Source organism: Anomaloglossus baeobatrachus, chromosome 7 (assembly GCF_048569485.1).
Source record: "Anomaloglossus baeobatrachus isolate aAnoBae1 chromosome 7, aAnoBae1.hap1, whole genome shotgun sequence".
Lineage (NCBI taxonomy): Eukaryota > Metazoa > Chordata > Amphibia > Anura > Aromobatidae > Anomaloglossus > Anomaloglossus baeobatrachus.
This window is the reverse complement of record NC_134359.1, coordinates 11,855,002-11,867,218: the sequence shown is the minus strand read 5'-3', so window position 1 is coordinate 11,867,218 and position 12,217 is coordinate 11,855,002. Positions and strand designations below refer to the sequence as shown.

Here is a 12,217-nt window from a genome sequence, read left to right as displayed (position 1 = left end):
GTATATAGACTCCTGTGTATTCTCTCTTTATATGGACTCCTGTGTATTTTCTCTGTATATGGACTCCTGTATATTCTCTCTGTATATGGACTCATGTGTATTCTCTCTGTATATGGACTCCTGTGTATTCTCTCTGTATATGGACTCCTGTGTATTCTCTCTGTATATGGACTCCTGTGTATTCTCTCTGTATATGGACTCCTGTGTATTCTCTCTGTATATGGACTCCTGTGTATTCTCTCTGTATATGGACTCCTGTGTATTCTCTCTGTATATGGACTCCTGTGCATTCTCTCTGTATATGGACTCCTGTGTATTCTCTCTGTATATGGACTCCTGTGTATTCTCTCTGTATATGGACTCCTGTGTATTCTCTCTGTATATGGACTCCTGTGTATTCTCTCTGTATATGGACTCCGGTGTATTCTCTCTGTATATGGACTCCTGTGTATTCTCTCTGTATATGGACTCCTGTGTATTCTCTCTGTATATGGACTCCTGTGTATTCTCTCTGTATATGGACTCCTGTGTATTCTCTCTGTATATGGACTCCTGTGCATTCTCTCTGTATATGGACTCCTGTGTATTCTCTCTGTATATGGACTCCTGTGTATTCTCTCTGTATATGGACTCCTGTGTATTCTCTCTGTATATGGACTCCTGTGTATTCTCTCTGTATATGGACTCCTGTGTATTCTCTCTGTATATGGACTCCAGTGTATTCTCTCTGTATATGGACTCCTGTGTATTCTCTCTGTATATGGACTCCGGTGTATTCTCTCTGTATATGGACTCCGGTGTATTCTCTCTGTATATGGACTCCGGTGTATTCTCTCTGTATATGGACTCCTGTGTATTCTCTCTGTATATGGACTCCTGCGTATTCTCTCTGTATATGGACTCCTGTGTATTCTCTCTGTACATGGACTCCTGCGTATTCTCTCTGTATATGGACTCCTGTGTATTCTCTCTGTATATGGACTCCTGCGTATTCTCTCTGTATATGGACTCCAGTGTATTCTCTCTGTATATGGACTCCAGTGTATTCTCTCTGTATATGGACTCCTGTGTATTCTCTCTGTATATGGACTCCTGTGTATTCTCTCTGTATATGGACTCCCCCTTGTAGCCTCCTTTCTGGTATATGTCAGTCTTCCGGTCATAATGGGAGTTACCTGTCCTTGATTGCGCAGGTATCGATCTGCAGCTCGGAGAAGTTCCCCAGGAACCCGCGCTGCACGGAGATCAGGTCCTTGGGTTGATTGTCTATGAATATCAGCCTCATGCATCCTTGGAATGAGGAGATGGGATTGGTGCAGGAGGGTTGGGCGCGCGGCTCCGGGCAGCCTGCAGAGACAGAATCTCATCACATCAAGGATAATGCAGTTATTATCTACTGAGGAATGTCCCGGATCCTCAATATTCCCCACATTTCCAATATCATCACCATGCACCAGCAGCTCAGGAAGGCGAGGCCGGATTATTCCGGAAGGGTTATTAATGCCAGTGACTGCACAGAGGGAAGAGGCTGCATTATGGCGTCGGACGTACAGGCAGAGCTGCATGCTATCCTGACGTTCCACGCTTCTCTTACTCTATAGGTGACCTGTCTATCCACCATTAATTCCAGTCATGACTGAGCATCTTACCTCCAAAGAAGTACTGGTGGCCAGTAGAGATCTGTGCCGGGAGCGTGGCCCGGACGGATGAGGCCGCCCCGTTATCCAGGGACAGGGCGATGCGGTGTCTCCTCGCGTTGATGGTGACCGAGTGCCACAATCCGTCATTCAAGTCACTGCCTGGAAAGAGAAGATTACTCCTGAACATCAGCAGAAGACGAGAGGAGGAATCTCAGCAACATCTCCCCGCGCTCCGGCGCCTCCAGGCCCCGATTCTCCATATTTCTGGGCATCGGTCTTTTCTCCTCTCTGTGTTCCTGACCTCACACTTAATAATCAGAAGATCTGAATTATGTGTCCCCACCCGAGAAAACAAAGAAACAACTTCCCACCAGTGACCCCCAAATAACTGCTGTGTCATAAACTTTGTATCTCAAGAATGAAAAATAAACCTGATCCATGAGGAGCTCAGGCTTCTGCGGTGAGAGACGTAAAGACGTCGGCTCCATCTGTCGCTGCGACCGATCGTGTGTTCTTTACAGTAAGAGCGGTAGAATGCTCGAACATTGGAGAATAAAGAACAATGAAGGGTCTAATCTGACAGGTGTGAGGGACGTGAGTCCTGGAGACCGAAGTCGTGACCCGATACAATGTAGAAAACAGTTTGTTACAAGGATTAGAGGGACAGCGAGGCGCTAATAATGCGGAGACTCACAGACAAGGGAGGCGACTTCAATACAAGGAAGTTTCTTCTAAACTGTTGTAAGAAATTAGATGAAAAGTTCCAATTTTTTTGTAAAGAACCATCCAGGGCCCTTTCTTATAATAATGTCCCCATCAAGGGCCCCTTCTTATAATAATGTCCCCATCCTGGGCCCCTTCCTATAATAATGTCCCCATCCTGGGCCCCTTCCTATAATATCCCCATCCAGGGCCCCTTCCTATAATAATGTCCCCATCCTGGGCCCCTTCTTATAATAATGTCCCCATCCTGGGCCCCTTCCTATAATATCCCCATCCAGGGCCCCTTCCTATAATAATGTCCCCATCCAGGGCCCCTTCTTATAATAATGTCCCCATCCTGGGCCCCTTCCTATAATAATGTCCCCATCCTGGGCCCCTTCCTATAATAATGTCCCCATCCTGGGCCCCTTCCTATAATATCCCCATCCAGGGCCCCTTCCTATAATAATGTCCCCATCCAGGGCCCCTTCTTATAATAATATCCCCATCCAGGGCCCCTTCCTATAATAATGTCCCCATCCAGGGCCCCTTCTTATAATAATGTCCCCATCCTGGGCCCCTTCCTATAATAATGTCCCCATCCTGGGCCCCTTCCTATAATAATGTCCCCATCCTGGGCCCCTTCCTATAATATCCCCATCCAGGGCCCCTTCCTATAATAATGTCCCCATCCAGGGCCCCTTCTTATAATAATATCCCCATCCAGGGCCCCTTCCTATAATAATGTCCCCATCCAGGGCCCCTTCTTATAATAATGTCCCCATCCAGGGCCCCTTCCTATAATAATGTCCCCATCCTGGGCCCCTTCCTATAATAATGTCCCCATCCTGGGCCCCTTCCTATAATATCCCCATCCAGGGCCCCTTCCTATAATAATGTCCCCATCCAGGGCCCCTTCTTATAATAATATCCCCATCCAGGGCCCCTTCCTATAATAATGTCCCCATCCTGGGCCCCTTCCTATAATAATGTCCCCTTCCTGGGCCCCTTCCTATAATATCCCCATCCAGGGCCCCTTCCTATAATAATGTCCCCATCCTGGGCCCCTTCCTATAATAATATCCCCATCCTGGGCCCCTTCCTATAATAATATCCCCATCCAGGGCCCCTTCCTATAATAATGTCCCCATCCTGGGCCCCTTCCTATAATAATGTCCCCATCCTGGGCCCCTTCCTATAATATCCCCATCCTGGGCCCCTTCTTATAATAATGTCCGCATCCAGGGCCCCTTCCTATAATAATATCCCCATCCTGGGCCCCTTCCTATAATAATATCCCCATCCAGGGCCCCTTCCTATAATAATATCCCATCCTGGGCCCCTTCCTATAATAATATCCCCATCCTGGGCCCCTTCCTATAATAATGTCCCCATCCTGGGCCCCTTCCTATAATAATGTCCCCATCCAGGGTCCCTTCCTATAATAATATCCCCATCCAGGGCCCCTTCCTGCTATAATGTCCCTTGTTCTACTGCTCTTTCACAACCCCTTTCCTCGTTTACACGATGTGCGGTGTCCTGCACAGCCGGTGCAGAGCCGGCAGCTGAGTTTGGTGTCCCTACCACTGGCAGCGCACGCCAACGTCAGCTGCTGCCTGTCATTGTATGGAAATGGAGAGCAATAGAGAAGGGGTTTATGCCGCGCTGTTCATCAGGAAGGAGGACAAAGAGATGGTCAATGTTCCTTTATTGTAGCTTGTTGTCTACGCGTTTCAGGAGCTCTGCTCCCTTCATCAGGACATACAGTACAAAAAAAACATATTGTATGGAAATGCAGAGGCCGGGTCTCTGTGCAGAAGCAGGCGCCACGTGAATGTGCTTCCCCGGACGCACATTCAGCTGAAATTGGCGCCTTCGGCGATCGCGATTGTTACATCACAGGAACCTACAATCAATCTGCACTGACCCGAAAACAATTTCATCACAAACCGGACAGGATGGAGCTTTGGCAACAGTCTATCACTTAGGACTTATTTCCAATATTTACCTTAATTTGCATGGGACTGCTGGTATGAAGCATGGGACTGCTGGTATGAAGCATGGGACTGCTGGTATGAAGCATGGGACTGCTGGTGTGAAGCATGGGACTGCTGTTATGAAGCATTGGACTGCTGTTATGGAGCATGGCACTGCTGTTATGAAGCATGGGACTGCTGGAATGGAGCATGGGACTGCTGTTATGAAGCATAGGACTGCTGGAATGGAGCATGGGACTGCTGTTATGAAGCATGGGACTGCTGGAATGGAGCATGGGACTGCTGTTATGGAGCATGGGACTGCTGTTATGTAGCATGGCACTGCTGTGATGAAGCATGGCACTGCTGTGATTAAGCATGGCACTGCAGTTATGAAGCATGGAACTGCTGTGATGAAGCATGGCACTGCTGTTATGAAGCATGGCACTGCTGTGATGAAGCATGGCACTGCTGTGATGAAGCATGGCACTGCTGTGATTAAGCATGGCACTGCAGTTATGAAGCATGGAACTGCTGTGATGAAGCATGGCACTGCTGTTATGAAGCATGGCACTGCTGGTATGAAGCATGGCACTGCTGGTATGAAGCATGGCACTGCTGGTATGAAGCATGGCACTGCTGTTATGAAGCATGGCACTGCTGTTATGGAGCATGGCACTGCTGTGATAAAGCATGGCACTGCTGGTATGAAGCATGGCACTGCTGGTATGACGCATGGCACTGCTGGTATGGAGCATGGCACTGCTGTGATAAAGCATGGCACTGCTGGTATGAAGCATGGCACTGCTGGTATGACGCATGGGACTGCTGGTATGGAGCATGGCACTGCTGGAATGAAGCATGGGACTGCTGGTATGAAGCATGGGACTGCTGGTATGAAGCATGGCACTGCTGGTATGAAGCATGGCACTGCTGTGATGAAGCATGGCACTGCTGTGATGAAGCATGGCACTGCTGTTATGAAGCATGGCACTGCTGTTATGGAGCATGGCACTGCTGTGATAAAGCATGGCACTGCTGGTATGAAGCATGGCACTGCTGGTATGACGCATGGGACTGCTGGTATGGAGCATTGCACTGCTGGTATGAAGCATGGGACTGCTGGTATGAAGCATGGGACTGCTGGTATGGAGCATGGCACTGCTGTTATGGAGCATGGGACTGCTGGTATGACGCATGGGACTGCTGTTATGGAGCATGGGACTGCTGGTATGGAGCATGGCACTGCTGTTATGGAACATGGCACTGCTGTTATGGAACATGGCACTGCTGTTATGGAACATGGCACTGCTGTTATGGAGCATGGCACTGCTGTTATGGAACATGGCACTGCTGTTATGGAACATGGCACTGCTGTTATGGAGCATGGCACTGCTGTTATGGAGCATGTCACTGCTGTTATGTAGCATGGCACTGCTGTTATGGAGCATGGCACTGCTGTTATGTAGCATGGCACTGCTGGTATGTAGCATGGGACTGCTGGTATGTAGCATGGCACTGCTGTTACGGAGCATGGCACTGCTGTTATGTAGCATGGCACTGCTGTTATGTAGCATGGCACTGCTGGTATGTAGCATGGCACTGCTGTTATGGAGCATGGCACTGCTGTTATGGAGCATGGCACTGCTGTTATGTAGCATGGCACTGCTGGTATGGAGCATGGGACTGCTGGTATGGAGCATGGGACTGCTGGTATGGAGCATGGGACTGCTGGTATGGAGCATGGCACTGCTGGTATGGAGCATGGCACTGCTGGTATGAAGCATGGCACTGCTGTTATGTAGCATGGGACTGCTGGTATGGAGCATGGGACTGCTGGTATGGAGCATGGCACTGCTGGTATGAAGCATGGCACTGCTGTTATGTAGCATGGCACTGCTGGTATGAAGCATGGCACTGCTGTTATGTAGCATGGCACTGCTGGTATGAAGCATGGCACTGCTGGTATGAAGCATGAGACTGCTGTTATGGAGCATGGCACTGCTGTTATGGAACATGGCACTGCTGGTATGAAGCATGGCACTGCTGGTATGACGCATGGCACTGCTGGTATGGAGCATGGCACTGCTGTGATAAAGCATGGCACTGCTGGTATGAAGCATGGCACTGCTGGTATGACGCATGGGACTGCTGGTATGGAGCATGGCACTGCTGGTATGAAGCATGGGACTGCTGGTATGAAGCATGGGACTGCTGGTATGAAGCATGGGACTGCTGTGATGAAGCATGGCACTGCTGGTATGAAGCATGGCACTGCTGTGATGAAGCATGGCACTGCTGTGATGAAGCATGGCACTGCTGTTATGATGCATGGCACTGCTGTTATGGAGCATGGCACTGCTGAGATAAAGCATGGCACTGCTGGTATGAAGCATGGCACTGCTGGTATGACGCATGGGACTGCTGGTATGGAGCATGGCACTGCTGGTATGAAGCATGGGACTGCTGGTATGAAGCATGGGACTGCTGGTATGAAGCATGGGACTGCTGGTATGGAGCATGGCACTGCTGTTATGGAGCATGGGACTGCTGGTATGACGCATGGGACTGCTGTTATGGAGCATGGGACTGCTGGTATGGAGCATGGCACTGCTGTTATGGAACATGGCACTGCTGTTATGGAACATGGCACTGCTGGTATGTAGCATGGCACTGCTGGTATGGAGCATGGCACTGCTGTTATGTAGCATGGCACTGCTGGTATGAAGCATGGCACTGCTGTTATGGAGCATGTCACTGCTGTTATGTAGCATCGCACTGCTGTTATGGAGCATGGCACTGCTGTTATGTAGCATGGCACTGCTGGTATGTAGCATGGGACTGCTGGTATGTAGCATGGCACTGCTGTTACGGAGCATGGCACTGCTGTTATGTAGCATGGCACTGCTGGTATGTAGCATGGCACTGCTGTTATGGAGCATGGCACTGCTGTTATGTAGCATGGCACTGCTGGTATGGAGCATGGGACTGCTGGTATGGAGCATGGGACTGCTGGTATGGAGCATGGCACTGCTGGTATGGAGCATGGCACTGCTGGTATGAAGCATGGCACTGCTGTTATGTAGCATGGGACTGCTGGTATGGAGCATGGGACTGCTGGTATGGAGCATGGCACTGCTGGTATGAAGCATGGCACTGCTGTTATGTAGCATGGCACTGCTGGTATGAAGCATGGCACTGCTGTTATGTAGCATGGCACTGCTGGTATGAAGCATGGCACTGCTGGTATGAAGCATGGGACTGCTGTTATGGAGCATGGCACTGCTGTTATGGAACATGGCACTGCTGTTATGGAACATGGCACTGCTGTTATGGAGCATGGCACTGCTGTTATGGAGCATGGCACTGCTGGTATGGAGCATGGCACTGCTGTTATGGAGCATGGCACTGCTGGTATGGAGCATGGCACTGCTGGTATGGAGCATGGCACTGCTGGCATGACGCATGGCACTGCTGGTATGACGCATGGGACTGCTGGTATGGAGCATGGCACTGCTGGTATGGAGCATGGGACTGCTGGTATGGAGCATGGGACTGCTGTTATGGAGCATGGCACTGCTGTTATGGAACATGGCACTGCTGTTATGGAGCATGGCACTGCTGTTATGGAGCATGGCACTGCTGGTATGGAGCATGGCACTGCTGGTATGGAGCATGGCACTGCTGGTATGGAGCATGGGACTGCTGGTATGGAGCATGGGACTGCTGGTATGGAGCATGGCACTGCTGGTATGGAGCATGGCACTGCTGGTATGAAGCATGGCACTGCTGTTATGTAGCATGGGACTGCTGGTATGGAGCATGGCACTGCTGTGATAAAGCATGGCACTTCTGGTATGAAGCATGGCACTGCTGTTATGTAGCATGGCACTGCTGGTATGAAGCATGGCACTGCTGTTATGTAGCATGGCACTGCTGGTATGAAGCATGGCACTGCTGGTATGAAGCATGGGACTGCTGTTATGGAGCATGGCACTGCTGTTATGGAACATGGCACTGCTGTTATTGAGCATGGCACTGCTGTTATTGAGCATGGCACTGCTGGTATGGAGCATGGCACTGCTGGTATGGAGCATGGCACTGCTGTTATGGAGCATGGCACTGCTGTTATGGAGCATGGCACTGCTGGTATGTAGCATGGGACTGCTGGTATGTAGCATGGCACTGCTGTTACGGAGCATGGCACTGCTGTTACGGAGCATGGCACTGCTGTTATGTAGCATGGCACTGCTGTTATGTAGCATGGCACTGCTGGTATGTAGCATGGCACTGCTGTTATGGAGCATGGCACTGCTGTTATGTAGCATGGCACTGCTGGTATGGAGCATGGGACTGCTGGTATGGAGCATGGGACTGCTGGTATGGAGCATGGGACTGCTGGTATGGAGCATGGCACTGCTGGTATGGAGCATGGCACTGCTGGTATGAAGCATGGCACTGCTGTTATGTAGCATGGGACTGCTGGTATGGAGCATGGGACTGCTGGTATGGAGCATGGCACTGCTGGTATGAAGCATGGCACTGCTGTTATGTAGCATGGCACTGCTGGTATGAAGCATGGCACTGCTGTTATGTAGCATGGCACTGCTGGTATGAAGCATGGCACTGCTGGTATGAAGCATGGGACTGCTGTTATGGAGCATGGCACTGCTGTTATGGAACATGGCACTGCTGTTATGGAGCATGGCACTGCTGTTATGGAGCATGGCACTGCTGTTATGGAGCATGGCACTGCTGGTATGGAGCATGGCACTGCTGGTATGGAGCATGGCACTGCTGTTATGGAGCATGGCACTGCTGGTATGAAGCATGGCACTGCTGGTATGACGCATGGGACTGCTGGTATGGAGCATGGCACTGCTGGTATGGAGCATGGGACTGCTGGTATGGAGCATGGGACTGCTGGTATGGAGCATGGGACTGCTGGTATGGAGCATGGCACTGCTGGTATGGAGCATGGCACTGCTGGTATGAAGCATGGCACTGCTGTTATGTAGCATGGGACTGCTGGTATGGAGCATGGCACTGCTGTGATAAAGCATGGCACTGCTGGTATGAAGCATGGCACTGCTGTTATGTAGCATGGCACTGCTGGTATGAAGCATGGCACTGCTGTTATGTAGCATGGCACTGCTGGTATGAAGCATGGCACTGCTGGTATGAAGCATGGGACTGCTGTTATGGAGCATGGCACTGCTGTTATGGAACATGGCACTGCTGTTATGGAGCATGGCACTGCTGTTATGGAGCATGGCACTGCTGTTATGGAGCATGGCACTGCTGGTATGGAGCATGGCACTGCTGGTATGGAGCATGGCACTGCTGTTATGGAGCATGGGACTGCTGGAATGGAGCATGGGACTGCTGTTATGAAGCATGGGACTGCTGGAATGGAGCATGGGACTGCTGTTATGAAGCATGGGACTGCTGGAATGGAGCATGGGACTGCTGTTATGGAGCATGGGACTGCTGTTATGTAGCATGGCACTGCTGTGATGAAGCATGGCACTGCTGTGATTAAGCATGGCACTGCAGTTATGAAGCATGGAACTGCTGTGATGAAGCATGGCACTGCTGTTATGAAGCATGGCACTGCTGTGATGAAGCATGGCACTGCTGTGATGAAGCATGGCACTGCTGTGATTAAGCATGGCACTGCAGTTATGAAGCATGGAACTGCTGTGATGAAGCATGGCACTGCTGTTATGAAGCATGGCACTGCTGGTATGAAGCATGGCACTGCTGGTATGAAGCATGGCACTGCTGGTATGAAGCATGGCACTGCTGTTATGAAGCATGGCACTGCTGTTATGGAGCATGGCACTGCTGTGATAAAGCATGGCACTGCTGGTATGAAGCATGGCACTGCTGGTATGACGCATGGCACTGCTGGTATGGAGCATGGCACTGCTGTGATAAAGCATGGCACTGCTGGTATGAAGCATGGCACTGCTGGTATGAAGCATGGGACTGCTGGTATGGAGCATGGCACTGCTGGTATGAAGCATGGGACTGCTGGTATGAAGCATGGGACTGCTGGTATGAAGCATGGCACTGCTGGTATGAAGCATGGCACTGCTGTGATGAAGCATGGCACTGCTGTGATGAAGCATGGCACTGCTGTTATGAAGCATGGCACTGCTGTTATGGAGCATGGCACTGCTGTGATAAAGCATGGCACTGCTGGTATGAAGCATGGCACTGCTGGTATGACGCATGGGACTGCTGGTATGGAGCATTGCACTGCTGGTATGAAGCATGGGACTGCTGGTATGAAGCATGGGACTGCTGGTATGGAGCATGGCACTGCTGTTATGGAGCATGGGACTGCTGGTATGACGCATGGGACTGCTGTTATGGAGCATGGGACTGCTGGTATGGAGCATGGCACTGCTGTTATGGAACATGGCACTGCTGTTATGGAACATGGCACTGCTGGTATGTAGCATGGCACTGCTGGTATGGAGCATGGCACTGCTGTTATGGAGCATGTCACTGCTGTTATGTAGCATGGCACTGCTGTTATGGAGCATGGCACTGCTGTTATGTAGCATGGCACTGCTGGTATGTAGCATGGGACTGCTGGTATGTAGCATGGCACTGCTGTTACGGAGCATGGCACTGCTGTTATGTAGCATGGCACTGCTGTTATGTAGCATGGCACTGCTGGTATGTAGCATGGCACTGCTGTTATGGAGCATGGCACTGCTGTTATGGAGCATGGCACTGCTGTTATGTAGCATGGCACTGCTGGTATGGAGCATGGGACTGCTGGTATGGAGCATGGGACTGCTGGTATGGAGCATGGGACTGCTGGTATGGAGCATGGCACTGCTGGTATGGAGCATGGCACTGCTGGTATGAAGCATGGCACTGCTGTTATGTAGCATGGGACTGCTGGTATGGAGCATGGGACTGCTGGTATGGAGCATGGCACTGCTGGTATGAAGCATGGCACTGCTGTTATGTAGCATGGCACTGCTGGTATGAAGCATGGCACTGCTGTTATGTAGCATGGCACTGCTGGTATGAAGCATGGCACTGCTGGTATGAAGCATGAGACTGCTGTTATGGAGCATGGCACTGCTGTTATGGAACATGGCACTGCTGGTATGAAGCATGGCACTGCTGGTATGACGCATGGCACTGCTGGTATGGAGCATGGCACTGCTGTGATAAAGCATGGCACTGCTGGTATGAAGCATGGCACTGCTGGTATGACGCATGGGACTGCTGGTATGGAGCATGGCACTGCTGGTATGAAGCATGGGACTGCTGGTATGAAGCATGGGACTGCTGGTATGAAGCATGGCACTGCTGGTATGAAGCATGGCACTGCTGTGATGAAGCATGGCACTGCTGTGATGAAGCATGGCACTGCTGTTATGATGCATGGCACTGCTGTTATGGAGCATGGCACTGCTGTGATAAAGCATGGCACTGCTGGTATGAAGCATGGCACTGCTGGTATGACGCATGGGACTGCTGGTATGGAGCATGGCACTGCTGGTATGAAGCATGGGACTGCTGGTATGAAGCATGGGACTGCTGGTATGAAGCATGGGACTGCTGGTATGGAGCATGGCACTGCTGTTATGGAGCATGGGACTGCTGGTATGACGCATGGGACTGCTGTTATGGAGCATGGGACTGCTGGTATGGAGCATGGCACTGCTGTTATGGAACATGGCACTGCTGTTATGGAACATGGCACTGCTGGTATGTAGCATGGCACTGCTGGTATGGAGCATGGCACTGCTGTTATGTAGCATGGCACTGCTGGTATGAAGCATGGCACTGCTGTTATGGAGCATGTCACTGCTGTTATGTAGCATCGCACTGCTGTTATGGAGCATGGCACTGCTGTTATGTAGCATG

At 50.7% G+C, this 12,217-nt stretch overlaps 1 protein-coding gene across 1 annotated transcript in view; it reads right to left on the bottom strand.

The window, feature by feature from the left end:
• Nucleotides 1–12,217, bottom strand: part of CNTNAP5 (contactin associated protein family member 5) — a 356,337-nt gene that overhangs the window by 111,402 nt on the left and 232,718 nt on the right. The window contains exons 9-10 of the mRNA XM_075317029.1: nucleotides 1,650–1,799; nucleotides 1,176–1,347 (exon numbers count right to left, since the gene is read on the bottom strand). Of these exons, the coding sequence (XP_075173144.1) occupies nucleotides 1,176–1,347; nucleotides 1,650–1,799 (322 nt within the window). The remainder of the gene's footprint in view (nucleotides 1–1,175; nucleotides 1,348–1,649; nucleotides 1,800–12,217) is intronic.